This window comes from Pteropus medius, unplaced genomic scaffold (genome assembly GCF_902729225.1).
Source record: "Pteropus medius unplaced genomic scaffold, Ma_sr-lr_union100, whole genome shotgun sequence".
NCBI classification, from domain to species: domain Eukaryota; kingdom Metazoa; phylum Chordata; class Mammalia; order Chiroptera; family Pteropodidae; genus Pteropus; species Pteropus medius.
This window is the reverse complement of record NW_024351073.1, coordinates 26,040,431-26,064,261: the sequence shown is the minus strand read 5'-3', so window position 1 is coordinate 26,064,261 and position 23,831 is coordinate 26,040,431. Positions and strand designations below refer to the sequence as shown.

General features: G+C 58.6%; 2 protein-coding genes across 3 annotated transcripts; both read left to right on the top strand.

Moving 5' to 3' along the window:
• Positions 1-15: 15 nt before the first annotated feature.
• Positions 16-15,777, top strand: TRIP13 (thyroid hormone receptor interactor 13). Of its 2 annotated transcripts, XM_039842840.1 has the most exons (13): positions 17-220; positions 975-1,140; positions 1,238-1,367; positions 2,093-2,148; positions 2,865-2,955; positions 4,211-4,283; positions 7,696-7,759; positions 8,448-8,534; positions 8,764-8,870; positions 11,328-11,481; positions 13,412-13,524; positions 14,504-14,573; positions 14,919-15,777. In XM_039842840.1, the coding sequence occupies exons 1-13, from the start codon at positions 129-131 to the stop codon at positions 15,012-15,014; spliced, it is 1,299 nt and encodes a 432-aa protein (XP_039698774.1). In that variant the 5' UTR covers positions 17-128; the 3' UTR covers positions 15,015-15,777. The 2 variants fall into 2 exon arrangements, with proteins under 2 accessions (XP_039698775.1, XP_039698774.1); XM_039842841.1 differs by lacking the exons at positions 11,328-11,481; positions 13,412-13,524; positions 14,504-14,573; positions 14,919-15,777 and having other exon boundaries at positions 16-220; positions 8,764-8,874.
• A 4,519-nt stretch (positions 15,778-20,296) lies between these two features.
• Positions 20,297-23,093, top strand: NKD2 (NKD inhibitor of Wnt signaling pathway 2; the record flags this gene model as incomplete). Its single annotated transcript, XM_039842551.1, is given in 4 exon segments — positions 20,297-20,534; positions 21,728-21,747; positions 21,997-22,824; positions 22,826-23,093. Coding segments are annotated over 4 exon segments (1,200 nt in total), but the record flags the coding sequence as incomplete, so codon positions are not given.
• Between the last annotated feature and the right edge of the window lie 738 nt (positions 23,094-23,831).

Genomic DNA, 23,831 nt, shown 5'->3' with positions numbered 1-23,831 from the left:
GCGCGGCGCGCGGCGGATTCAAAGCGCGGGCGGGGCCGGCGGGCCGTGAGGCGGCGCTGGCGGCGCGCGGCGTGAGGCGGCGGTCACGCTCCGACCAGGTCCCCGCTGCTCCCGGCGGCCGCGGCGCCATGGACCAGGCGGTGGGTGACCTGAAGCAGGCGCTGCCCTGTGTGGCCGAAGCGCCGGCCGTCCACGTGGAGGTGCTCCAGCGCGGCGGCAGGTGAGCCGGCCGCGCGCCCCGGCCAGCTGGCGCCTGCGACGGCCACACCCGCAGAGCTGTCGGTCCTCGGGGAAGTGTGGGTGATGTCCTTGGAGCCAGCACCCCCCCCAGGTCCCCCGACGGCCACTCCTGTGGCCGGGCGTCCCGTCGGTCCGGAGTGACCCCTCGTTAGCGCCTTGGGGAGGGTCCGGCACGGCCGTGTCCGCCTTCACCGGCCCTGAGGGGCTCTGAGCAGTATGTAAAAGTGACTGGTGGCCCTGCGGGGCGAGCTGCGACGGCGCCGGGAAGGCACACCTGGTGATCTCGAATGGCCTGGCCTGGACCACGAGGTGGGCCGAGGGGAGCCGTGGGGCCATCAGCAGGGCTTAGGTTTTCTCAGTGGGCTCCCAGGTCTGGCACGTGTTAAGGCAGAGCCCTGACCTGACTCCATGGCTGTAGGAGGGGTCCTTTTCCTTAACGATAGTGTAGCCCGGTGCTGAGTACTTTACTGCCCGGCCCATTGCCCTGACTCTTGGAACAGACTGACCAGTCTGCATGGCAGCCACTGTAGCAAGAACTCCTGCTGCTACCCCCCGTGTGAGGGACAGTCGTGTCCCTGCCCTCCGCCTGCTCCCTGAGGTCGCACTGCCAGCAGGCCCACCCCTCTCGTCCTTTAACTGATGCACGTTCTCATACATGCCCTGATTTTTGTTTTCTTAACTGTTAGTATCTCATTTTTCAGTTTAGAACTGATGTGTTTTGTGTGTTTGCCTAGCACCGCTAAGAAAGAAGACATAAAGCTGAGTGTCAGAAAGCTGCTCAACAGACATAACATTGTGTTTGGCGATTACTCATGGACAGAGTTTGACGACCCTTTTCTGACCAGAAATGTGCAGTCTGTGTCTATCGTTGACACAGAGTTAAAGATTAAAGACCCACAGGTATGCAACTAATTCCCAACGCCCAGCAGCACTTAAGTTTCAGCCGAGCAGGCGCCCTGATCTTATAGGTTTGCTTGGTTTTTGCTCCTTGTCACAGCCGATTGATCTGAGCGCGTGCACTGTCGCGCTTCACGTCTTCCAGCTGAATGAAGAAGGCCCCAGCAGTGAAAATTTGGAGGAGGAGGCGGAAAACATAATTGCGGCGAATCACTGGGTTCTGCCAGCAGGTGCGTGCGACAGTCGCAGCAGGGTGAGCGTGCCGTCTGCCAGGCCGGGGCACGGCGCGTGCTGCGGGCTTGCCACGTCCGTCCACCGAGGAGGCTGTGTCCACTTGTTTAGTAGGATTTTAGGGCGTTTTCTGACATGGAAAGTATACCGCAAAAGGGGAAAGTAGAGATTTCCTTTGGACGGGTCCCTAACAGATGGACAAGGTGACCGTGCTCTTCTTCCCTGCCCCAGCAGTCAGGCCTGCTCGACCACTCATTCCTCTTGCCTTCTTCATGCTTCTCCGTGGACTTGCCAGCAGGTTGTAGCAGACAGAGTTCTGGGGTCAATTCAGTCATCGGGTTTCACGCGTGACGTCCTGATGCTGGACCTGAGCGGCCCCTCTGCCCTGCCCACGCATCGGCCTGTGGGGCGCGCAGCATGTGCTGTGCGAAGGCATAGGTGTACAGGACAGTTGCGCCTAGTACCGTGACGGGAAGGTACCTCTTTCCCAGTTACTTCTCTGTCGGAGGTCCTTTGGACCTGGCATTTATTCTGCATCTGTCATTTTTTTAAGTAAAAATTTTGATTTCTCAAACTGAAACTTCTTTATAAACTGAACTCTGTAATCAGAACCTTCGCCTAGCACGCATGGAGCCGTGGAGAGCGTCGCGTAGGCTCTAGACAGGTCCAGCGGGGAGTCGTGACGCTTGCTTTCCTAAAGTTAGGTTTTTAATTTCTCTGACAGCTGAATTCCATGGGCTCTGGGACAGCCTGGTGTACGACGTGGAAGTCAAATCTCACGTAAGTTGTACTTTCTTCCCCAAGGCCCCGTTATCTGGAGTAAAATCATTGCCGTGTCGCTCCAGCACCTCGGAGCCCTTTGACTCGATTGTGCTTTGGAGACCTGCTCGCTGCCAGGAGCTCGCATCCTGGATGTCTGTTCTCTGGGGTTTCTCCCAAGTGGAGTTGGTTTCTGGGACATCCCCTGAGGGGAAGAAGGAGGGTGCAGAATATGAAGACAGCTTCAGTTGGGTTTCACCCTTGGAAACCCATCGAGGTGGAGGGGCCGGCACCACGGGGCAGACAGCAGGTGGGCAGGATGGAGCAAGCACTTCTGAACCGCCTTCAAGGAGAAGGGGCCTTCTGCATGCTGTGGGGGACACTGAAGTTCGTACCGCATCCCCCGTCCGCACAGGCTGCTCTAGGCACCACGGGAAGACACAGGAGTCCTGGCTGCTGTCACCTTCGGTCAGTGTGCCGCGTGCTGCCCACTGCCGCGCTGGCCCTAGGGATGGCACCTACTCCTACCTGATACGTCCCTCAGGCTTTCTTGAATAAGTGTCTGTGTTTATCTTTTGTGCCTCCAACAGTAATGGCCAGTGCCGAATCGCGTCGTTTCAAGTTCTCTGATCAAGGAAGTGGCGGGGGCGGTCGCCGCGGGACACTCACGAGGGAGCACGCTTGGGGGGACCTTTGCCTGTCGGCACCTTTATCTGTGTTTTCCTTTGTCCCCGCAGCTCCTCGACTATGTGATGACAACGCTCCTGTTTTCAGACAAGAACGTCGACAGCAACCTCATCACCTGGAACCGGGTGGTGCTGCTTCACGGTAAAGCTCGCGGGGTCCCGTGTGACAAGACCAGCTGTGTGACCAAGGCTTTGCCCATACCTCTGTCCTTCAGCGAGGGGTTATAGCACTTTCGTCTGGAGGGGCCGGTGTCCTAGAACGCTCTTCCGTGAAGCCAGAGTAGCTCACGTTGCCGTGGGCGTTTGCTGCCTGACCACCTGCCTCTGCCATGTGGCTTTTTCTGATAAAAAACTTTTCAGTTAACTCTTATTTCTCCAACTGCATAAACTCCTTGGGCTAGAAATTGCCTCGTGTTTCTTAGAGCTTCACTTCGTGAGTAGTAAACTATAAAAACTGCCCTTTACAGAGATTCTGTCTACTTCTCAAAAGAAGGTGGTGGTTATTTTTCTTAGCGTCACTGCATGGAAAGGAACCCAGGATACCCGAATTATGGTGAGGTGGGAGCTGAGTAACTAGCTTTTTGTGTCGGTTAAGGCTGTACGCTTGTGTACAATCTTGAAAGAAGTTGTGTCTTTTAAAAAGCAGCTACCCCAGCACGCTGTCGTGACATCAGGGCCAGAGTTAGCAGTCGATAGGTATTTCAATTAGTGAACTAAGTTATTTCCCATTTTGTATTTGTTACACGTTTCCTCTTTAGTTATAGAAAACGTTTGCAGAAAATCACTCGAACGTGTCAGCATTTTCTTTTCGATGCATTTGTTCTACATTGGTCACTTCAGAGCTTCTGTAAGGCCTTCTAGGTGACACAGCAAGAAGCCATACAAGCAAGGGCCCTCACCTTAGCCCTCTGGTTTGGTACGGGGTGCAGGCCGCATAGAAACAGCTCTGCTGGGGACGGTGCTGCTTGCTGTGGGCCGCAGGCATGGCACGTGTCAGTGCTTAAGAGGCTTGATGATCATCGAGAGGTTTTAAAGGAGCCTTAACGAGTGGATTTCACAGAGGACAGGCAGGAGGCTGGTGGTGAGGGTGGAGACCAGGAAATGCAGTGCTCACTCTGGGAGCTGAGCAAGCCCCTGGGCCCAGGGCCAGGCTCGTGTCCGGGCAGCGGAAGCTAAGGCCAGAAACAAGTTGAGTTCAAATTAAAATGTATCGGTGACATTTTATGGCACTTCCGCTGCCAGCAGTCTTCTTTGTGAGTTAACAGTTTGCCTGTGGTGACAGCAGTCAGAGCATTGGATTCTGCTCCTTACTTTGTGTTTCGTGAAAACTCAACTGCCACTATCAAGAAGTCTGTCGCAGCCCTGACCCACACACTTCTGCTTGGATCTTGTCACAGGCCCTCCGGGAACTGGAAAGACCTCCCTGTGCCGAGCGCTGGCCCAGAAACTGACCATTCGACTGTCAAGCAGGTAAACTTGGTGGTCTGTGGAGGGGTACGGCAGGACACTGTCCTCACCTCCTGCTCATCCCAGCGGAAGCTGCATTGTTGGTGACATTTTACATGAGTAGATCCCTCTCTTTCGGTGTAGACTGACCGATTTCTCTATGCTCAGCACAGTTTCAAGTTACGATTTTGATCCTTTTAAATTCGTGGAGACTTGCTCAATGGCCAGCGCGTGGTCTGTCCTGGTGACTGTCCTATGTGCATTTCAGAGAGCGTGCGTCTGCTCTCAGGCAGGGTGTTCGTGGTGTCAGCTCAGGGTGCTTGATTTCGTGCCGAGCCAGTTGGTCTGCTGTTCTGTCACTTTCTGGGGAGGAATGGCCAAGCCTCTAACGGTGGATTCGGCTGTTTCTCCTTCAGTTGCATCTGTTTTGGGGTTTATGGTTTCATCACATTTGGAAAATAGTTGCCCATTCTTTTCTCAGCTAATTTCCCTGCCCCCACCCTTTTCTTGAGAGCACATTCATTTGCACGTTAGCCTGCTTGGCAGTGTCCCGTGGGCCGCTGACGTGCTTTTTTGTTTCCTCAGGTTTTTAAGTTTTTCTTTTTCATTTTGGATAGTTTTCTGTAGTATCTAACTTGCTTTTAATTCCATTCAGTGAAAGTTTCATTTCTGATAGTGTATTTTCCGAGTTCCCATTTGGTTCCTTTTATACTTTTTATTTCTCTTACCGCCATGTTCTCGTTAAAATCTTCAAACAAATGAGTAGTAGCCGTTTTAACGTTCTTGTTGACCAAATCGTAATTATTATTTTTGTGTCTTTCTGTTGGCTGGTTTTTCCTCTGGTTATGGGTCACGTGTTTCTGGGGTTGGCATGTCCAGCAGTTTTCGGCTGGAGTAGACATTGCGGTTGGTAGGGTCTGGGTTCTCTAAAGACTACTGGCCTTTGTTCTGGCAGGGATTTCAGCTCCTCCTGATGTGGTGTGATCCTTTTGAACTTTATTTTTAAGTTTTGTTAGGGGTCTGGGTGTCGTCTAGACGTCTCAAGTGTGGCCCTCCTGGGTCCCATTGGAACACCTTGCGTGTGTAACAAGCACTCTCTGCTTTGGCCGTTGGGGACAGGGACACACCCAGCCTGTGCAAGTGCCCGAGCCACACAGCTCACAGCCCGGGGAGCCTCCTGGACTCCCCTGCTCATCCACGTCCAAGTTCAGCAGAGACGAGAGGGAGCCAGGATGACTTCTGGCAGTCCACCCCCGGGACGCTGCAGGCTCCAGCGGCCTCAGGCTTCCTTACCTCTTACCCCTGTCTCCAGCTCGGCACGGTGGCCAGGCTCTTCTTGGGTCTTCTCCAGGTGCTCCAGGGAGAAAGCTGGGGCGACTGCAGACCTCACCTCATTTCCCTGCCCGAGGCGCAGTCCTCCAGCACCTGGCGCCCAGCGCCCTTCACGGATGCCGCTTCATTGATTCCGTCCGGTTTTCTCACTGATAAGGCAGAGGGTAAATCTGGTACCTGTTACTCCAGTCTGGCATAGGAGAGGCGATCCTATGACATTTACTTTTAAATCTTTTTAAAATGTCTTGTTTTTTTGCATAGGGAAGTTGCTTTATTTCAGTCCTTTATTTTATGTAGCACCTTGGCCTTTGTCTTGACGTATAGAGACACACCTACATTTTCTAAAGATCTCTAGAGGCAGTTTCCTAAAACACCGGAGAGTGAGGCTCTTATTACCAGAAATACAGTTTTTTTCAGTACAGTCACATGCAGCATAATGACGTTTCAGTCACCAACAGACCGTGTAAGGTCCCAACGGAGCTGAAACAGCGCTGTCTCCTAGTGACTTGGGCCGTGGTACGTCGGAGTGCAACACACTGGTCACGTGTCTGTGGTGACGCCGGCGTAAGCAGGCCTCGTGCGTGAGCTGCCAGTCGCACGTACTGCTGTGTCAGTACATGATACTAGGTGACGAGGATGAGCGACCACACGCGTTACTGGCTCGTGTATTTACTGCACTCTCGGTCACTGCTGTGTCGTGTCCTCGCGACTCAGAAAAGTCTGCTGTGACAGTCGTGGCAGCCTGGTGCTCACCCCGTCTCGGTATCGTTTTCTCATGCTGATAGAACCCCGTCTGGTCTCAGTGTCACCTGCTGTCCAGGCTGGTAGCCCAGGTGTGCAGTGGGCTGTACCAGCCAGGTGTGTATGCGGCCTCCGTGATGTTCACACATCACCTGGCCATGCTTTTCTCAGGACGTGTCCCCTTTGTTAAGGGACATGTGACTGTACAAAGACCTAGAAATCTTGTGGCTTAGAAATGGCAAAAGGAAACCTCAGCAAGCCTTTATTACTCACTTCGTTTAATAACCAAAATGCGTTATGATTAACTTTGTTTAATATTCAACCCAACCCTTATTTTGCTAGGTTGTCTGTCTCCCGTTTTTCGTCTTTTGTAAACAGAATTAGTAAATGGTCTTTTCCCTTTGGTGATAGAAAGTCAGCGATACTTTATTTTATTGAAGTTTTTCGACTTTGTGTACAAAGAGCTAGCGTCGTTTCTGCGGTAACGTAGCGTCGTGACCATCCGCTTAGTGCAGCTGAGCGACGCCTGTGCCACCTGCACCCCGACAGGAGATGCTGGCTGCACACTGAGGCTGTGTTTCCGGACCAGACTGTGCTGGTGTGACAGGCGTGGCGAGAACCAGAGCCTGGCCCAGAGTTCTCAGGTGCCGCCAGCAGTCGTGGTGACCCGTCTCGCTCTCTTGGACGCAGCCAGGCAAAGGAAGGAGTCGATGATACTTTCCGAACGTCATTCTTTTTCTTCTGTGGACATGAGAGAAACAAGAGGACCTGGGAGTCAGCTTCTGTCCGCCTCAGTCTGGCCCCCCGTTTGATTCGTGTCAGGGCCGAGTGCGTCCACATCTCCCGGCCGCCTCCTGAGCGACCCGTGTCAGGCGCACTGCGGCTGTCCGAGCGTGCCGGGCTGCAGTCGCCAGTGTTTGTGCTGTCACGTGCTCGTGTTTTGTGGAAGGAGGAAAAAATGTTCAGCTCCTGCCAAAACTTGTGATGCTTCTGTTTTGGTTTGTTTGCCATGTTCATATTGGTAACGCTTTTTAAACTGAAATACAAATTGCAAGTAGATTAAAAGCAAAAGAGCTTGTACTCTTTAATCCAAACGAAGATATCTTTCAGTCTGAAGAGCTTAATTCACATCAACCAGAGCCGTCGGTTGCATCCTGTTAGATTTGTCACGCTTATTTAACGTGCAGGCTGCTAGGTACCTGGATTCTTTGTCAGTAATTATAACAAGTGAGTCATTCTCAACATGCTGGGCAGTTGAGAGATGCTGTGTTAAAAGCGGAAACGCTGCCTCTGGAGAAGCCGGGGGCGGGGAGGTTGGTTGGCGGAGTAATTATTAATCACCTTCCCTCTTTTTTTGTCTTAGGTACAGATATGGCCAGTTAATTGAAATCAACAGCCACAGCCTGTTTTCTAAGTGGTTTTCAGAGGTAAGTGTTAATGTTAATTCTGTCCTCAGGGCTGTTGACCACATAGTTGGGAGGTGTCCTGTGCATCAGACAAACTTTCCATGGGGCTGACCATGTGGCCAGAGCCACACAGTAACTCAGACCTTCCACTGGGTGGGACAGGGCCTTCTGCATGACCTGAGGGGGCGGGGTCCTGAGTTCCATCCTGGTCACACCCCTCAGCTGAGCATGCCCTCGGGGCTCTGAGCCTGCTGCCACCGATGAACCCAGGAGCTCAGCAAGGTGACGTCACACGTGCCCCTGACCTCTAGAGGGCTGGCAGCCGTGTCAGTGGATGGGAGTGGGGACAGGAAGGATCCATAATGGGTGTGCCCAGCTGGTTCGCCTGTGCGCGCCCATGACCCATCTCGTTCCTGTTCGTGAGGACAGCTGGAGAAGGGAGGACGGAGGAGGCAGACGGAGCGCATGGCCTTGGGCTGGGGTCAGTGCGGCTCGAGTCTCGGTGTCCTGGCGCGTGGAGCAGGGAGGGGACATTTGGATTGCAGACCTCGTTTCTGTGGTTCAGATTGTTCTCCAAGGGCCGTCAGGAGACGGTGGGCTTGTGGGGCCACTTGGGGTCAGAGCAGTGCCAGGCAGGGACAATGGGCACATGTGTCCACCAGGCAGCATGACGAGTGCAGGCCGACACTCAAAGTGTGTTTGGTTCCAGAGTGGCAAGCTGGTGACGAGGATGTTCCAGAAGATCCAGGATCTAATCGACAACAAGGACGCTCTGGTGTTCGTGCTGATTGATGAGGTAGGCGTGTGCGGACATCGGACCTGGGCCTGCCGAGGTTCGAGACTGGATCGCCCCTTGCTGTTGCCGGGGCACGACCTGCCCCCTGCCCAGTCCCCTGTGTCACACACCCTGTCCTTGGCATCCCACATGCTGAGCGGGCGCCGCCTACCCGCTCGCTCGCTCCGTTGGCGTGCCCTGTCCCGCGGGGCCAGCCTCACACTTCCTGCTCGCCTCTCCGTTCCCACAGGTGGAGAGCCTCACGGCCGCCCGCAACGCCTGCAGGGCGGGCACCGAGCCTTCAGATGCCATCCGCGTGGTCAATGCCGTCCTGACCCAGATCGATCAAATCAAAAGGTAATAGTCACGCTGTGGGCAGTGGGGGCGTGTCCTGCATAGGGTGTCATTACGTGACTATCGTGCGAGCCTCACCCTGGAGGGGACAGCCTAGCTGGGCCGCCAGCCTCACAGCAGGGACTGTCGTGAGTACGCAGGCAAGTGTAACTCCTGGCCCCGTGGGAACGTAGTCGTGTGTCTAGGCAGAGAGGAGGAACAGTATAAACGCGGTGTGAAAGTTAGCGTGTGCGTGTGCACGCGCGCGGAGGTCGGGGGCAGCAGGGGGCGCTGGAGAGAAGGGAGAGGAGCAGGCTGCGAGGTGCTCGCTCTGCATGCGTGAGTGTGCGCGTGTGAGCAGGGCGGGTGGCTCCGACCGCGGCAGGTACCTGAGCCTCCCTGTCTAATGAAAGCGCCGGAGATGGCGTGGGGTCGACAGGCAGCCTCAGCTCGACACCGCAAACCCGCCTTCTGCTTCTCCCCCGTCGTGGTCGTTGGGACCCGCAGCGCACACGCTCTCTGCTGCGGACGTGGCTGTAAAGGCTCTGACCACGAGCCCTTATGCGAGAGGTCCCAGAGGGGAGCAAGGGTCACCGACTCCGGCCGTCACTCAGAGCACCTCTGGCATTGGCTGCTGGCTCTTTTTCCACTTTCGAGGTGGCACGTGCTAAACACTTTTTAAGAATTCAGGGCTTTCCTTTCCTGAAGTGTTAAAATGGAAAACAGCTTGGGCTCGGTGAGCACTCACGCCGCTCACGCCGTCAAGGAGCGTGAGAGGGAGAGCGAGCACGGCCGTGCTCGTGCCTCGGTGCTGCACGGCCACGGGGCAGGCCCAGGGCATGTGCTCCGTGTCCCCAAAGCTAGTCCAGCTGTAGGGAGTGACTCCTTACGAACCTGACTCACGAGGCAGCGCTGTCCAAACCAGAACCCCACCTGCTCTTCGCGGGACTTCCAGCCCCGCCAGCCAGAGCCGTGCTTGCTCTCCAGTCTCTGCTGCCCGCCGCTGGACAGCATCGCTCAGGCGGGCATTCGAATGGAGACGGCAGCCACCTATGTCCTACTGAGCGCCACTGTCCCCAGCCTTCACTGCCGTTCCCCACTGGAGCATGTCTGGCTTCTCGGTAGTGGGTTGACTGCAAGAGCCGCTCGGTCCTCGCCCCGCTCCTGTGGGCAGGCCTCGCGGGAGGGGCGGCCCGCCCGTTGCTGCGCGGGTCCCCTGCGTGCTCCTGGCCTGGTCTCCACCCCTGCCCCTGCCCCTCTCTACCCCAGCGCTCAGTCCTCCCTGGAGTTTCCCACGGCGTCTGACTCCCACCCTCTCCTCTGCCTGTTCCTGCTGCCGGCGTTTTCCCGCCGTCTCCGCCGGGGCCCTGCACGGCCCGTGCACAGCTCTCTGTCCTCTGGTGTCACTCACAGTTCCGGTGGGGGAGTCCCTGTCACAGACCTGCATGTCCACTGTGACCACACGGCAGACACGCTTCCGGGCTGCTCATTCGGCCCTGAAACCCCAACTTTCTGGGTTCCCGCGACACTGATGTCCCTGCCGTGCACCCACCGCTCAAGGCGGGACGTGTGGTCACCCTGACACTCTATCACCGGGGTGTGGGCTCGGGAAGGAGAGACACACAGACCTCTGCTCTCATCTTCCTCGCTCCACACTGCATCCCATCCTGGTGCGGGCCCCTCGCACACCCACCCGCTTCCTAACCGAGCCCACGCTGGGACGCGCCTCACCCCACCAGGCTCTCCTCTGCGTGCCCGCCCAGCCTCTGCCCCAGCCCGTCTGCCAGCCCCTGGGGCCCACGTGCTCCTGCCTCTGCCCTCACCCGGCTCACCCTGCTTACCTGCTGCCAGAGCCCAGGTAGGCCGATGCTCCAGGGGCCCCACCACACAGCCGCCTGTGGCCCGTCTGAGCCGAGCGTGGGCCGAGGGCAGCGCTGCCACGTCCCCTGTGCCCCAGCCGAGCAGCGCACTCCCCTGGGCACCTCACGCCAGCTCTGGGCCAGCCTGGGCCAGCCTGTGCCGATAATGGCCCTCCTGGGGAGTTGAGAAGCTAGGGGGGAAAGCGGCCGGCAGGTGGTGAATAATTCAGCTCCACAGCGTGTCGGGGTGATGATAGCTGTGCGACCAGCAGTCGTGTGGCTGTGGGTGCTGGGGCTCAGGAGATGGGGCCATCAGGGACAGCGCAGAGATGAGAGCTTCACCACAGGTGAAGGTGTCGAGGGGACCCTCAGTAGGCGTCTGCGAGCGCTTCCTGGAAGGCCGAGGGACGAGCGGAGCAGATGCCCTGCAGTGGCGCGCTGCGCGGGGCCAGGAGCCCGGGGCGCGGGGCCACGGGGGCTGCGTGCCAGTATCGGGACAGGGAGTGCAGCCAGCTGAACGATGGCGCCCGGTGCCTTCAAGGGCGTCTCTCCTGACACCCCTTGTGGCTGGGGCGTGATCGAGGCACAGGCCCGGCGTGACTGGCCCTCCCTCCACCTGCAGACACTCCAACGTGGTGATCTTGACCACCTCCAACATCACGGAGAGGATCGACGTGGCCTTCGTGGACAGGGCCGACATCAGGCAGTACATCGGGCCGCCCTCTGCCACGGCCGTCTTCAAAATCTACCTGTCCTGTCTGGAGGAGCTCATGAAGGTACCTCGACTTCCTTCCTCTCTGCCGGTCAGTGGGGTTCGTGCCCCAGCACAGCTCAGGACAGCGAGCTCCAGCATGCGGTGAGGGGCTTTGACATGGCCTTACCTGTCTTTTTGGGTTAAAAGTGATTTCAGTCATATGTGGCAGGTGGAGCTAATAGTCAGAATTATGGCCAAGGACTCAATGTTTCTGCCCCTTTGCTACAATACGATCGTCAGGCTTTTACCTACCTGCAGGTGGTGAGTGAGTAGGAGGGGCGTGGCCCGCGCAAGCGAGTCCTGGTTCTTGTGGCATTTGCAGGTGACCCGCTTCCTGGGCCTCAGGTTCCTCCCCTGAAAGAACAACAGTAGTGGTCCTGGTTCACTGGGGTCATCCTGACCGGAGGTCCTGGTTCACTGGGGTCAGCTTGACCGGAGATCATGGTTCACTGGGGGTCAGCCTGACCAGAGGAAATAGTTGACAGGAGTCATCCTGACCCAAGGTCATGGTTCACGGGGGGTCATCCTGACCAAAGGTCATGACTGGAGGTCATAGTTCATCAGGGGCCAACCTGACCGGAGGGCGTAGTTCACGGGGGTCATCCTGACCGGATGTTGCAGTCACAGGCGCCATTGGCTGCAGTGTTCACGTTCCTTTGGTCCTGGGCCCTGCGACAGCGTCACGCACAGCAGCCGTGAGTGCGGAAACGTTTGTTCTCTTGCAGTTTAGTCCAACAGGGACTTGCCATGTGCCTGGTGCCAGGGGCTCTGGATACTGGGGACAAGGGCAGTAGCCAGGGCAGTAGCCAAGCCAGCCAACAGATGGACGTGCACACAGCGATCATCGTAATGGCATCGCCGTGGCTGCTGGTGAGGTGGGGTCGACGACCCCCACAGCCCCACCTGGCATCGTGGATCTGGGCCAGCATCCCCGACAAGGACGATGCAGCAGCTGGGCTGGCGTGCACACACCGCCTGGCGTCTCCGTGGTCTGGCAGAGGGAGCGCGGCCCCGTGGGGCTGTGGCCCGTGGCGATGCCGTGGTGCAGTGCTGCTGGCTGGGAGCCTGGGCGGTGGCGAGTGCTGCTGTGGTGACATGCTCACGCTGTGCTGTGAACTGGGGGTGCTCAGCCACGTGCACAGACGTTGGGAGCTGAGCACATGGCCAGGGGGAGCTTCTTAGTTCGTAACGAGTTAGGCATTCTGATGCTGTTGTGGGGGGTTGGCCGGCCCTGGCCTGGAGGCCCTCAGCATGTGACAGTGGCCTTGTCAGTCGGCATCTGGCTGTCTATTGTCCACGCGCCTGCTGGACGGCGCCTGTCCATAGATGGGCAGCTGGGGCGGCCCTGGGGAGGCGCAGAGAGCCACTGGTGAGGTCAGAACACACCAAACAAACCTTGCCTGATTTTACCCACAACCCTCTCGGAACCACCAAAGTGTGTGGAGAAAGCCGTTCCTTCTTCCTCTCCCGGCTCCCAAACAGAGACAGCTCCTCTTAGGGTTCACTGGGGAGCATTGCTATGCTGCCTGACGGGTCGGTGCGTCTCCTCGGCAGTGAGCGTCCAGCATGCAGACGGGGTCTACCAGGCGACCCGGTCCTGTGTCATCTCACCAAGTGAAACAGCAAACAGACCCTCCCTGAGAGGCCGGCAAAGTCCTGGCCTCAGGGCCCAGCTCTGCCATCCGTGGGTTGTGACACGTCCTCGAAACTCAGTACTAGCTTGGGCTTCCTCCCTGACACGTGGTGAGGCCGTGTTTTGACCAAAAGCACAGAAGAGGCCGGGTCACTGCGGGCTTCTGAGGCGTGTTTTGTTGTCTGTCCTTTGAAGAAGCGTTGATGAGGGGGGCGTGTTGCGGAGGGGTGCGCGTGCACCGGCGCACCCATGGGAGGTGGCTTGCGCTCTCTGTCGCCGCCGCCCGGAGCTGATGTGTGCGCCCTGCCCGCCCCCACAGTGCCAGATCATCTACCCGCGCCAGCAGCTGCTGACCCTCCGCGAGCTGGAGATGATCGGCTTCATCGAAAACAACGTGTCAAAGCTGAGCCTCCTCCTGAGTGAGATTTCAAGGTGTGGGGACCTGGCATTGGTACCAGGAGCAGTCCCCTCGCTGTGGGGATGCGGCCGTAGATGACTGCAGCCGTCTGGGGTGGTGGTTGAGGGTCAGTCCCGAGTCATTGCACACAAGCTGGGGAGTCTCCTGACCCCTGGGGCCAGAGGACGGAGGTCAGTTGCCTTTCCAGAAATGCCACCAGATAACGGAAGGAAGTGCTACTCTTGTATCTGGAAAGAGACGTTCGAATTAAGGCTTCTTGGTGAATTAATGATTTCTTAAGAGTATTTGTTAAATTTTTATAAATTGGCAAGAAAACAAAAGGGAAGCTTTTGCTCCAATGAGCAAAGAAAGTCACTTCAGGGTCCTGTTTTCAGTGCAGCCCGGCTGCCCTGAGCCCCGAGAGAGACGCGTGGCGTGTCACCGTGGAGACTCGCTGGTGCCCGTGCTGTGGCCCGGGGCTGGTAGCACTTCCAGCATCTCAGATGGCTTTGGGGGCCAAGGCAAGGGGGAGGATGGAGCGGAGCCTCGAAGGGCAGTTAGATGGGATGAACGGGAGAGGGACCAGAAGGGCTGTGAAGCGCTGTGTGCAGGACCTCGTGGGCAGGCAGGGGTCGCACCGCAGAGACAGATGGCACGGGGGGAGCAGGGGCTGAATGCGGGGGTCTTCGTTCTGACAGCAGCGTTTTGTGCTCTGAGCCATGTGGAGGGTTCTGAGTGGAGGAACAGCATGAAGAGTGGTGTTTTTTAGTGACTTTTTGATGTCCATTAGGTTCAGAGGCTCATGTGGAAATCCACACACACGCAAAGCGGCCTGGCTGCGTGGGTCACTGTGCCACGGGCCGTGCAGCTGCTCCGCATGGCAGTGCCCTTGGGTGGCACATCCAGCAGCAGCTGAGGGGGATCCGCCCAGCGGCGGGAGAAGGGGCGTGTGCGGTGGGGCAGGGCCTGACCCACAGGACTGTCGCTGACGACACTGACTTGTTCCCTTCGCAGGAAGAGCGAGGGCCTGAGCGGCCGCGTGCTGCGGAAACTCCCCTTCCTGGCTCATGCACTGTACATCCAGGTGGGTCCCCCGGTGGCCTCGCTCGGGCCCCCTCTCAGCAGGGCGAGCCTCCTGGGGTGTCGCACTCAGGGCCGTCGGGCGTGGCCTTATCTCCCCTCAGCTCCTCAAGGGACGGGCTTCTGGGGCAGAGTGGAGCACAGGCCTGGTACCTTAGTGTGGGGCCTCCAGCCCTCTGGGTAGAGGTGGCCGGCCTGTCCTTGCCCACACACACCTCATGTGGCGTCATGAGCTCACGGCCCAGCCTCGGGCGCCCGCGCCCCTCTGCTATCTGCGCTGGGGGTGGGGTGGGTACCGCAGTGGCCCCCAGGGTGTGGGCCACCCCACGATGCCCGCGTGTCCTTGCAGGCCCCCACTGTCACCATCGAAGGCTTCCTGCAGGCTCTGTCTCTGGCGGTGGACAAGCAGTTCGAAGACAGGAAGAAGCTTTCGTCCCGCGTCTGATGTGGGCTCCGCCGCCCGTGGTGCCCGTGAGCCCAGCCGGGAGGCTGCTCGGCGGAGCCTCCACCGCATGACGGGCCTGCAGAGCCACGTGTCGCCACGAGGCGTGTGCTGTGCCGCAAGCTTTAACACGCGTGTTAGAAGGCAGGTGGCCTGTCGCAGGTGGCTTGTTTTAAAGAGCAATAGTTCACGTTCTGCTGTCTTTTTGTAAAGAACCGTCTAGGTGTGTTTATTTCATCCTGCCTCTGGTCAGTGGGACACAAAATGCTGACAATTTTGTTTGAAAGGAGGATTGCTAGAGTTTAGGGAAACAGCGGAGAAACTGCATCCCGTAACGGTGTGATCGTGGCGTTAAGAGTGTTCCCGTCACTCAGGGTCGAGTGGCTCCGCTGTCTGCTGTGGGCTCGCTCAGTGCGACGTTTCAGAAACCATCTAATGAAGAAAGAAAAGCTATTCCTGTGTCACAGAAGTTGAGAAAATTCTGGAGACAGCGTTTGCACCGTAGTCAGCCCCCTGGGACGGCGGGCCCTCGGCAGGCGGATGGCACAGGGCGCACCCTCCCGTTGCTCCCATGACGTTATCACGGCTCAGACCAAGGTTCACCTGAGCAGGTGTGAAAGCAATTGGCCAATATTGGTATATTCCATAGAACATGTTTATTTTGTCTCACGCCAAAATAAATTTCGTATTAGTGTTTTATACACATTTTTTAAAGAATGTGTTACCTTTTATGTGACTTTAAGTATTAAATTTTTTCCAGAACGTTCTCAGTTTGTTTCTCTTGTCACTCGCAAATGCTTTGAACTTTAGTCAGAAATGGCTCACGTGGCTTTTAGCCTGTGTTACGCGTTGAGGGTGAGTGCGGAAGGGGCCGCGCCCATTTGGGGGGCCCGCGTACACAGCCACGGGGCAGGGTTCCTGGGTCACCCAGAGGGTCCCCCCACTCCAGGCCCTGGCGTGGGCGGGTTTAGTCTCTGCCGACTGCTGTCCTCGCTCCTGCAGCTTCAGAACCAGATCCAGTGACTCCCGCCGTGGGGACCAGGACCTGGCTGCGGTCCCCTGAAGACCCTGAAGTGGGGGTGAAGGTGGTGTTTGTGGGTGCCAGGGCAGGAGGGGGCCACTCCATGCCCCAGTTTCGGGGCTGGAACAGGTGGGGACCGTGCAGCAACCTCATTTCACAGCTTTGCTTCTGAGGTGCGCCCTGTCCGGGTTCCCGGGTGGAAGGCAGGGCCTGGGGAGGAGAGGGGGGGACGCGGGGAGGGCGACAGCCAGGGAGGAGCCGGTGAGGGGGGCATGTTAGGTGCAGAAGGTCCGTCAGCTACTCCCTGTTACTGCCCGTGCTGCCTTCTGCTCATGACTCTCGTGTCCTGGCCTCTTGAGTTAGATGCTTAGCTCGTGGTGACTCTTCTCCTCCAGTATGAGCCTCATAAATTTCGCTCCATACCCACCCCACCCACGGGACCCGTGGTGCCCACCGCGAAGCCGCCACCCCCACGGAGGCTCCTCTGCCCCCAAGTTGTTTATACGTGTCTCAAGATTTCGGAAGTATTTCAAACAGTTATTTTTGCTATCTGTTTTGTTTCTTCCTCAAGTATCCGTAGGAATGCATGGATTTTTGAAAGTTCGGTTTTTGTAATCCATTATCGTTATTTCTGTTTTCCAAACGTCTCATGTAGCCAGTGGCAGCCATACAGAGATGGAGGAGGCTGGGGGGCACTGACCCCTGCTGGGAGGGAGGAGGAGAGGCACGGGGTTCAGTCATGGGGTGACGGGCCTGACCCCGCCGGTTCTAGGACACCTTGGCTGGCCCAGCCGGGGTGGAGGGTCCCGGACCGGGGTGGTGAGGGCCAGGTCTGGGGGTGACGGCAGAGCTGAGGGCGTCTGCTGGTGTCCGGGCGGAGTGAGGGGAGGCCAGGACGTGTCCCCTGCGGGAGGCTGCTGCCGGTCCTGAGGTGACAGTCGTGGGGACATGCAGTGGACTGCTGGAGTGGCACCCACAGCAGATGGCATGGGGGTGGCCGGAAATCCACATCTGGCGTCCCTGGGAAGGAGCCAGGGCTGTCGCTGGGGACACGGCACCCCTCCCTCTCCAGACCCACACCTGTTCTCCGTCGTCTCACGATGCGCTTCCCACCGTTCCTGTTTCTGTCCCCCGTGCGGCGCCTTCCTCAGGGTCACAGAGGCGACTCCGCCCTCGGTCTCCACCCCGGTCCCTCGCGCTGCGGGTCTGAGCGTTCTCGTTCCGGGATCAGCACGTGTGTGCGGTGCATTTCTTTGACCCTAGCTTTTCCCTGAGGGGGCAGCAAACTGTAAAGCGTGCCCTTTGTCGCTTCTCCCCCTTGCGTGTCTCTCGCAGCTTTTTCCCTGCGTTTGTCTCTTTCTTATTTTGAAGTTTCCTCCAGAAATGTTTTCATTGTGGGTTTTGTTGGCAAATGTTTTGAAACCTCATGAGAATGTTTGTACTGTCCCCTCAAAACAGTCTGTTCTTTCAGCCCTTGCATGTTATACCTACTATCCCTCTGCTGTTCTTGCGGGATTTTTTCCCCACACTGCTGATTTCTTCCTTCGTCTTTGTAGGGGTATTTGTCAGACTTATTTCCAGTAACTTGTCTGTCTGTCCTAACGCTTCTGCTCCGGCTGTTTGAGCTTTTTCCTTTTTGTGAATTTTAAACTTGGGAGTTTCATTCCCTTGATGCCGAGCTCACCTTCCCCTGGAAGTGAGTTAAACGGTTTCTGGAAGAAATTCTTGGCCCCAAACCCCTGTGTCCATACACGGTGTCCAGATGCAGTCACAGTCCCCAGGCATACCAAGGACCAGATGGCCAGACACTGAGACAAAAGGACAAGACAAACAGAATCAAACGCGATCACATATTGAACTTACTGGGTATGGATTTTAAACTAACTGTTGTTGATAAGGACACAGCAATATGACGAGATGGCCAGTTTCACGGGAGAACTAAAATACTCTTTTTGAAAATCAAGTGGAAATATTAGAACCAAAAGCTACGTTAGCTGATATTAAGTACTTGAAAGGTGGATTCAGCAACCGGGTCACTGAAATGGAAGAAAGGTCAGTGGAAAAAATCAAGGGCAACGTGAAGAAAGCTGAAAGGATTAACGTACAAAAGAGCACGACAACCCGTCCTGTGTGGGCGTCGGAGCCGCAACATGCACGGGTTGGGGTCCTCGAAGGAGAAAGTGAGGAAGAAGAAATAACAGGAGAAACGCGGGCCAAGAAGTTTCCCGCGTCAGTGACGGGCATCAAAGCGCGTGTGCGTGGAGCTCCGCAAACGTGAAGCGGGACACGGGACCGCCGGCCGCACCGGCGGCCGCACCGCCACCAGACTCAGAATGGAGACCAGGGGGAAGCTGCGAGCAAGCGCCGACCGCCGACTCCGCGCGAGGACCGCGGCCGCCGTGACGTGCTGCCTGATGCCGTTTAAGTCCTGGAAAAAATAACAGCTCCCCTAGAGTTCTACGTCCAGTTAAATACTTTTTGAGAATAAACACAAAGTTGAGATATATTCAAATGAACGAAAATTGGAAAAGCACGTCGGCAGCAATCTAAACGAAAATAAACGATACAGGAAAATTTTCAGGCAGAAGGGAAGTTATTTTCCCACCCCAAATGTTTAACAAGAAAACAGAGGAAACCGGTAAACGACAGGCAGCGTGAATGCACGGGGAAGCCCAAGTGGCTATGACTGAATGCAGCAATAACAGTACTATCTTGTAGAATTTAAATATACGTAAAATTAGGATACCAAACGGTAGCACGAAGGCCAGGGTAGGTAAATGGGATGAAAAGACCATAACGTGCTTGCGTCATCCAGAACCAAAAGTGCCAGCTCTACTACCGAGGACGCACGTGGGAAACCATTAAAAGATGAATAAAAATCGAATATGAGGAAAATAAGGAGAAAAATCGGACTAGTCAGAAAATGTCAGAGAAGGATAAAAAAGGATCAGAGGACACATTACACAGCAGACTAATGTAAACCGAAACATAAATGTAGCCTCGGTTATGCTAAAATAACGTAATCGTTATTACCTTCCATCATTAAGTTACATTAATGTTCTAATTCAAAGGCAGAGAGTGCCGGGCTGCATCACAAAAATGCAAAGCAAACTTCGTTCGTTCAGGGGACGCGTAAATGTGAGTGCACAGACACGGAAAGGTGGGAGATGGCACGCCGCGCCGACGGAACAAAAGTCAGGAGAAGCAGTGAAGATTCGCAAAGCGTGGTGAACAGATTTGACCTGCCTGCCGTGCTCAGACCTGCATCCAAGAGGTGGCTGCAGCGACGCTTTCTCCAAGTGTACGAGGCTCGTCAACCCGAAGCATGACCTGCGGGGCCAGTGAAGCCGCGGCCAGTTGTGTCGAGACAGCTCCAGTGGCACCAGACAGCATCGCGGGATGTGCACGTGTCTTGCCTTCTACCAACGTGAGGCTTAGTGAGGCACGGAGGCCAGTGTGTCACACGCAGAGCAGTGACGCCCAGGAGGCCGGAGTCCACTGCCGGCCCGCTGCCCCACGGGTCACTTGCTCCCCGTTCTCCTGCAGGCACTGCCCAGCGGGAACCCCAAGGAGGGACCTTTCCAGGACGACCTGTGTCTTCGAGGGTAAGTCCTGCTCCCCAAACTTCACAGACTACCCTGTACCCCACGACCAAAACTGGTCCTCAGGACACCCGGACAAGCTGAGCCGATGTCAGGAAGGCCAGTGCTCCAGGCCCTTAACTTCTCCACGAAACCAGGGCAGCCCCCTCCCCCCGTGTCCTCCCAGGGCCCCTCCCGGCCAGATGAGGCAGACGCAGGAGGCACCTGGCCGCGGCTAGCCTAGGCGAGGGACGCGGGCATACCTGGCCACGACTAGCCCAGGCAAAGGCCATGTGCACACCTGGCCACTAGTCCAGGCGAGGGCCGTAGGCACACCTGGCTGTGGGTAGCCCAGGCGAGGGCCACGGGCACACCTGGCCACGAGTAGCTCAGGCAAAGGCCGCGGGCACACCTGGCGTGTCTAGCCCAGGCGAGGGCCACGGGCACACCTGGCCACGGCTAGCCCAGGTGAGGGACGCCCTGCTCTCTGCACAGGTCCCTTGATGCCTCCTTGTTCTGAAGTGATAGCTCAGCACACGCCCTCCTGGAAAGGGTCAGAGGCCCCCCTGGGAGCGCATCCCCGCATCCCCGCTGCCCCATTCACCTGCCTGGGCTGGGCCGGGGGAAGCGACCCTCCTCACGCCTTCTCGGCCCCCCAGTGGTTCTCCCGAGAAGGCTGAGGGCGTGAGGGCCCAGGACAGCTCGTCAGAGTGGACGGCGGAGACGGAGCAGCAAGCCGTGAGGGCCCGCGAGGCCTGGGCAAGCAGCGCCTGGACTCCGACGTGGGCGTCTGCTCTGCCTCGTGGTGGCCGGGACAGGCACACGGTGCAGCTGGCGGGAGGAGGGCAGCAAAGCTCGCACGTGCTTCAAACGTCGCAGGCTCCGGGGCGGAGGGCAGCTCCGGGAATGCAGCCCGAACAGGCCAGTGACATGGCTCCAGACCCTCTGGGGCTGTCCCGGGGTGGTGCCAGCACCGTGGGGATGGCACGAGGTCCACCACTGGTCTCCCGGCTGCCCAGAGCAGGAGCGTGCGGGAGCAGAGGAGGGGCCCGTGTTCCTGAGGGGTGGGGGAGGCCCAGTGTCCCAGTGTCCCAGCGCAGGGTGACGACCTGCCCGCCTGTCTCCACGTGCCCTGCGGGCGCTTCGGTGCAACCTCTCGGTGGGGGACACATCCGCCAGGAGTGGACCTTCGCGCTCTGCGTCTTCGACAGCGGTGGGGAGGCCTCTGGGAGGTGATGCGCTCGTGTCTGAGGCAGACAGTCCACGGGGCTGGGGCTGGCCACAGACAGATGCTGTCGCCTCGGGCCCCTCAGCGGGCGGTGACGGTCCCGGGAGTGTCCCCGGCACACTCCTCTGCTGGCCCGCGTGTCCCCATGGTGCCCCGCCCCTCACAAGGAAGCGGACACGCGACCCAGCAAGCGTCTTTGGGCTACAGAGCGGAACTTCCGTGGTCGTCCGGCCGCCAAGTCTTTCGAAAGCAGATGCCCCCGCGACAGCAGAGCCATGACACAGGCGCCTGGGTGCACGGGCTCAGGGCGGGCAACGGGCTGCTCCGCGAGGCGTCCCACCTGAGCCGGGCCCTGGGATGCCACGTGGCAAACAGGTGACATCGATGTCCTCAGGACACGTCCAGCCTGCCTCACGCCATCCACGAAGTTGCCGGCGCCTCGGGCAGCCACTCCCTCAGCAAGACCCTGAGCCCGAGCCCTCCAGCAGGAGCGGGGAGGGGCCGCCCGCAGGCCAGAGCAAGGGCCTGGGTGCTCACCCAGATGCCCCGAGGATCCCGCTCAGTGGCAGCCCTCCCCGTCCCTGCAGCCGCTGCCCCACCCTGCGTGTCCCCGTGGCCCTCACCTCCCAGGCCCCGGAGTTACCGTGAATGTGTCCCCGCCCTACCCCCCAGGGCAGAATCTGTTCCCTGAATATGGCGTCTGCAGGGCTCAGAGGTGTCTGTTCCATGGGTGAGCGAGTGAACTAACGAATGGGTGAGTAAATTAATGAATGGGTGAGTAAATTAATGAATGGGTGCGTGAGTGAATGCACATCTGCCTTTTAGACCTCGAGCCGTCTGCTGCAGGACGGAGGGCGAGGTCACTGAGGGCCCTGCTGTCTGACAGGCGCTGTCCGCTCATGTCAGGTGAGGGGCTGGGGTCAGGCTCCACGCCCCCCAGCAGACCTCGGTGGGCAGGGTGCGTCCTGCGGCCGGTGCTCCAGTGGGGCTGAGCCCCAAGCTTGCCTAAGGACAGGTGAGGCTGCACGGGGAGGCAGCCCTCGGCCTTCAGTCTGGCACTCTGTGGTCCACTCACTGACTGGTGGTGACAGGCAGTGGCCTAAGAGGTCTCAGAGCAGTGACTCGCTCTACCTCCAGCCCAACTGGGCGTCATAGGTGAACCAGAAGATGGGCCCTGGGGGTCCCAGAGGAAATTTGCAGCCGTGGCCCTGGGGCCGTGGTGCAGACCTTGCTGTCCTGGACGCCCGCCCCTTCCGATGCCCCTTGTGGGAGGAGGATGCTGGTCAGAGCCCCTGCCTGCTGCACCCGACCTCTCCGAGGAACGCTGCCCCCTCGGACAGTGGCGAGAGAGGTCGGCCCCCTGCCTGTGCCCCACGCGGGGGTCCAGCACTGACTCCCACCCCTGCGCCGGACGAAAACACCGAGCAGAGAAACCACTAGCTGGACCTGGCCAGGACTGAGAACTACGTGTCTGAGTTCGGACCTGCCGCCCGGGCCAAGGCCCCTGGTGTGGCACCCCTCGGAGCACGGGCCGGGCCCACAGGTTCCGGGCCCCTGGGACACCGGGCTGCAGCGCCACGTCCAGGTGTGTGTGGGGAGGTGCCAGGTGAGGCGAGATGTCCGGGCCCTGCAGAGGGCCTCACCATGTGCCCGTCAGCAGGGTCCCCGCTGGCTCGGCCAAGCCCTCGCACCCCCGAGCAGCCAGACACTCGCATGGTGCACAGCCACAAGTCCCAGGGGCTGGCCGACCACGCCCTGCTGGACAGCAGCTCTGGCTGCAGGGGCAGGAAGGGCAGCTCCTCAGGTCCCCAGAGGGCTTGGGCAGGCCGCCTGGGGGGCCCGGGAGAGCCTGCTGCCACTTCCCGCCGGCCGCCCGCCCCCGCACCCCAGGACGGTCACCACCTCCTGCAGCCCCTGCCGCAGCCCAGCCACCGGCAGTACCAACGGAAGGGCCGGGGAGGCCACTTGCCGCTCAAGGCCACGTGCGGGCCAGCCCTCGGTGGTGGAGCCCGAGGTGGCACGGGACCCGCCGGCTGTGCGGGTGGCAGAGAGCTACGCAATGCCTGTGGTCCAGCACCACCGCTACCACCCGCCCTAGCGTGCTCGCCCACGGGCCCCGCCTGGGCTCCGGTGGTGGCCGAGGTGGCACTGGTGGAAGCTCACACAAAAGGTCCTCAGCCCTCGGCTGTCGTCGGCGCCCCTGCCCGCCCTGCTGTTGACGGGGACCTTCTGTGCCGCGGGAGCCCAGACCCGCGTGGGTGGGGCGGGTGGAACGCTGTGACCGGATGGGCTGTGTGCAGGCCCCACGCATTGCGGCCACGGGGGGCTCCACACCGACCACAACCTGGAACTCGCTCAGCCACAGGACCCCGCGGCCCCAACAAGTCCCCCCTGCCTCTGCTGACCCCTGGGGGCCTGGTCCCTGTGCTCCCTCATGACACCCTGGCCCCTGGCCCCAAAGGCCCTGTTCCAGGCTGCGGGTGTGAACGCCCTGGGGTGCCCGTGCTTACCCAGCAGGGACCGAAGGACGGCTCTGCCCTCAGCTGCGGTCCAAGGCCCCGCAAAAACGCGGACACCAGCGGCTTCACATACGTCGCAGCTCGCTGTGACGTCCGCTTGCTGTCTGAGCACATTCAGACTGTGCAGACGCACAGCCAGTTCAGAACAGCTTCACCCCAGAAGGACCCCTGTGCCCACAGCGGCCGCTCCGCAGCCCCCGCCAGCCCACTTTCCACCCGCGTTGGTTCTGTGCATTTCGTGCGAGTGGAACCGTACGTGACCTGCTGTGACCGGCTTTTCGCCCGCTCACCTGTGCTGTGGCGTGTCAGGCTGCCACCCCTCTCAGCGACAGCTTTGTCTCAGTGGGTGTGTATCCCACGTCCGTTTATCTGTGTCACCTCACGGGCGTCGGGCTGTCCCCACATTCCGGCCAGCGTGGCCAGTGCTGCTGCGAACGTGTGCACAGGTTTCCCGGACGAGCACACCTCTGC

What these genes read in the sequence shown, in the direction of transcription:
- TRIP13 (XM_039842840.1), top strand. Translation starts at nt 129, where the DNA reads ATGGACCAGGCGGTGGGTGACCTGAAGCAGGCGCTGCCCTGTGTGGCC. An exon ending in ACGTGGAAGTCAAATCTCAC is followed by an intron (nt 2,149 to 2,864) that starts GTAAGTTGTACT and finishes TTGTCCCCGCAG; the next exon opens with CTCCTCGACTATGTGATGAC. An exon ending in CCGGGTGGTGCTGCTTCACG is followed by an intron (nt 2,956 to 4,210) that starts GTAAAGCTCGCG and finishes ATCTTGTCACAG; the next exon opens with GCCCTCCGGGAACTGGAAAG.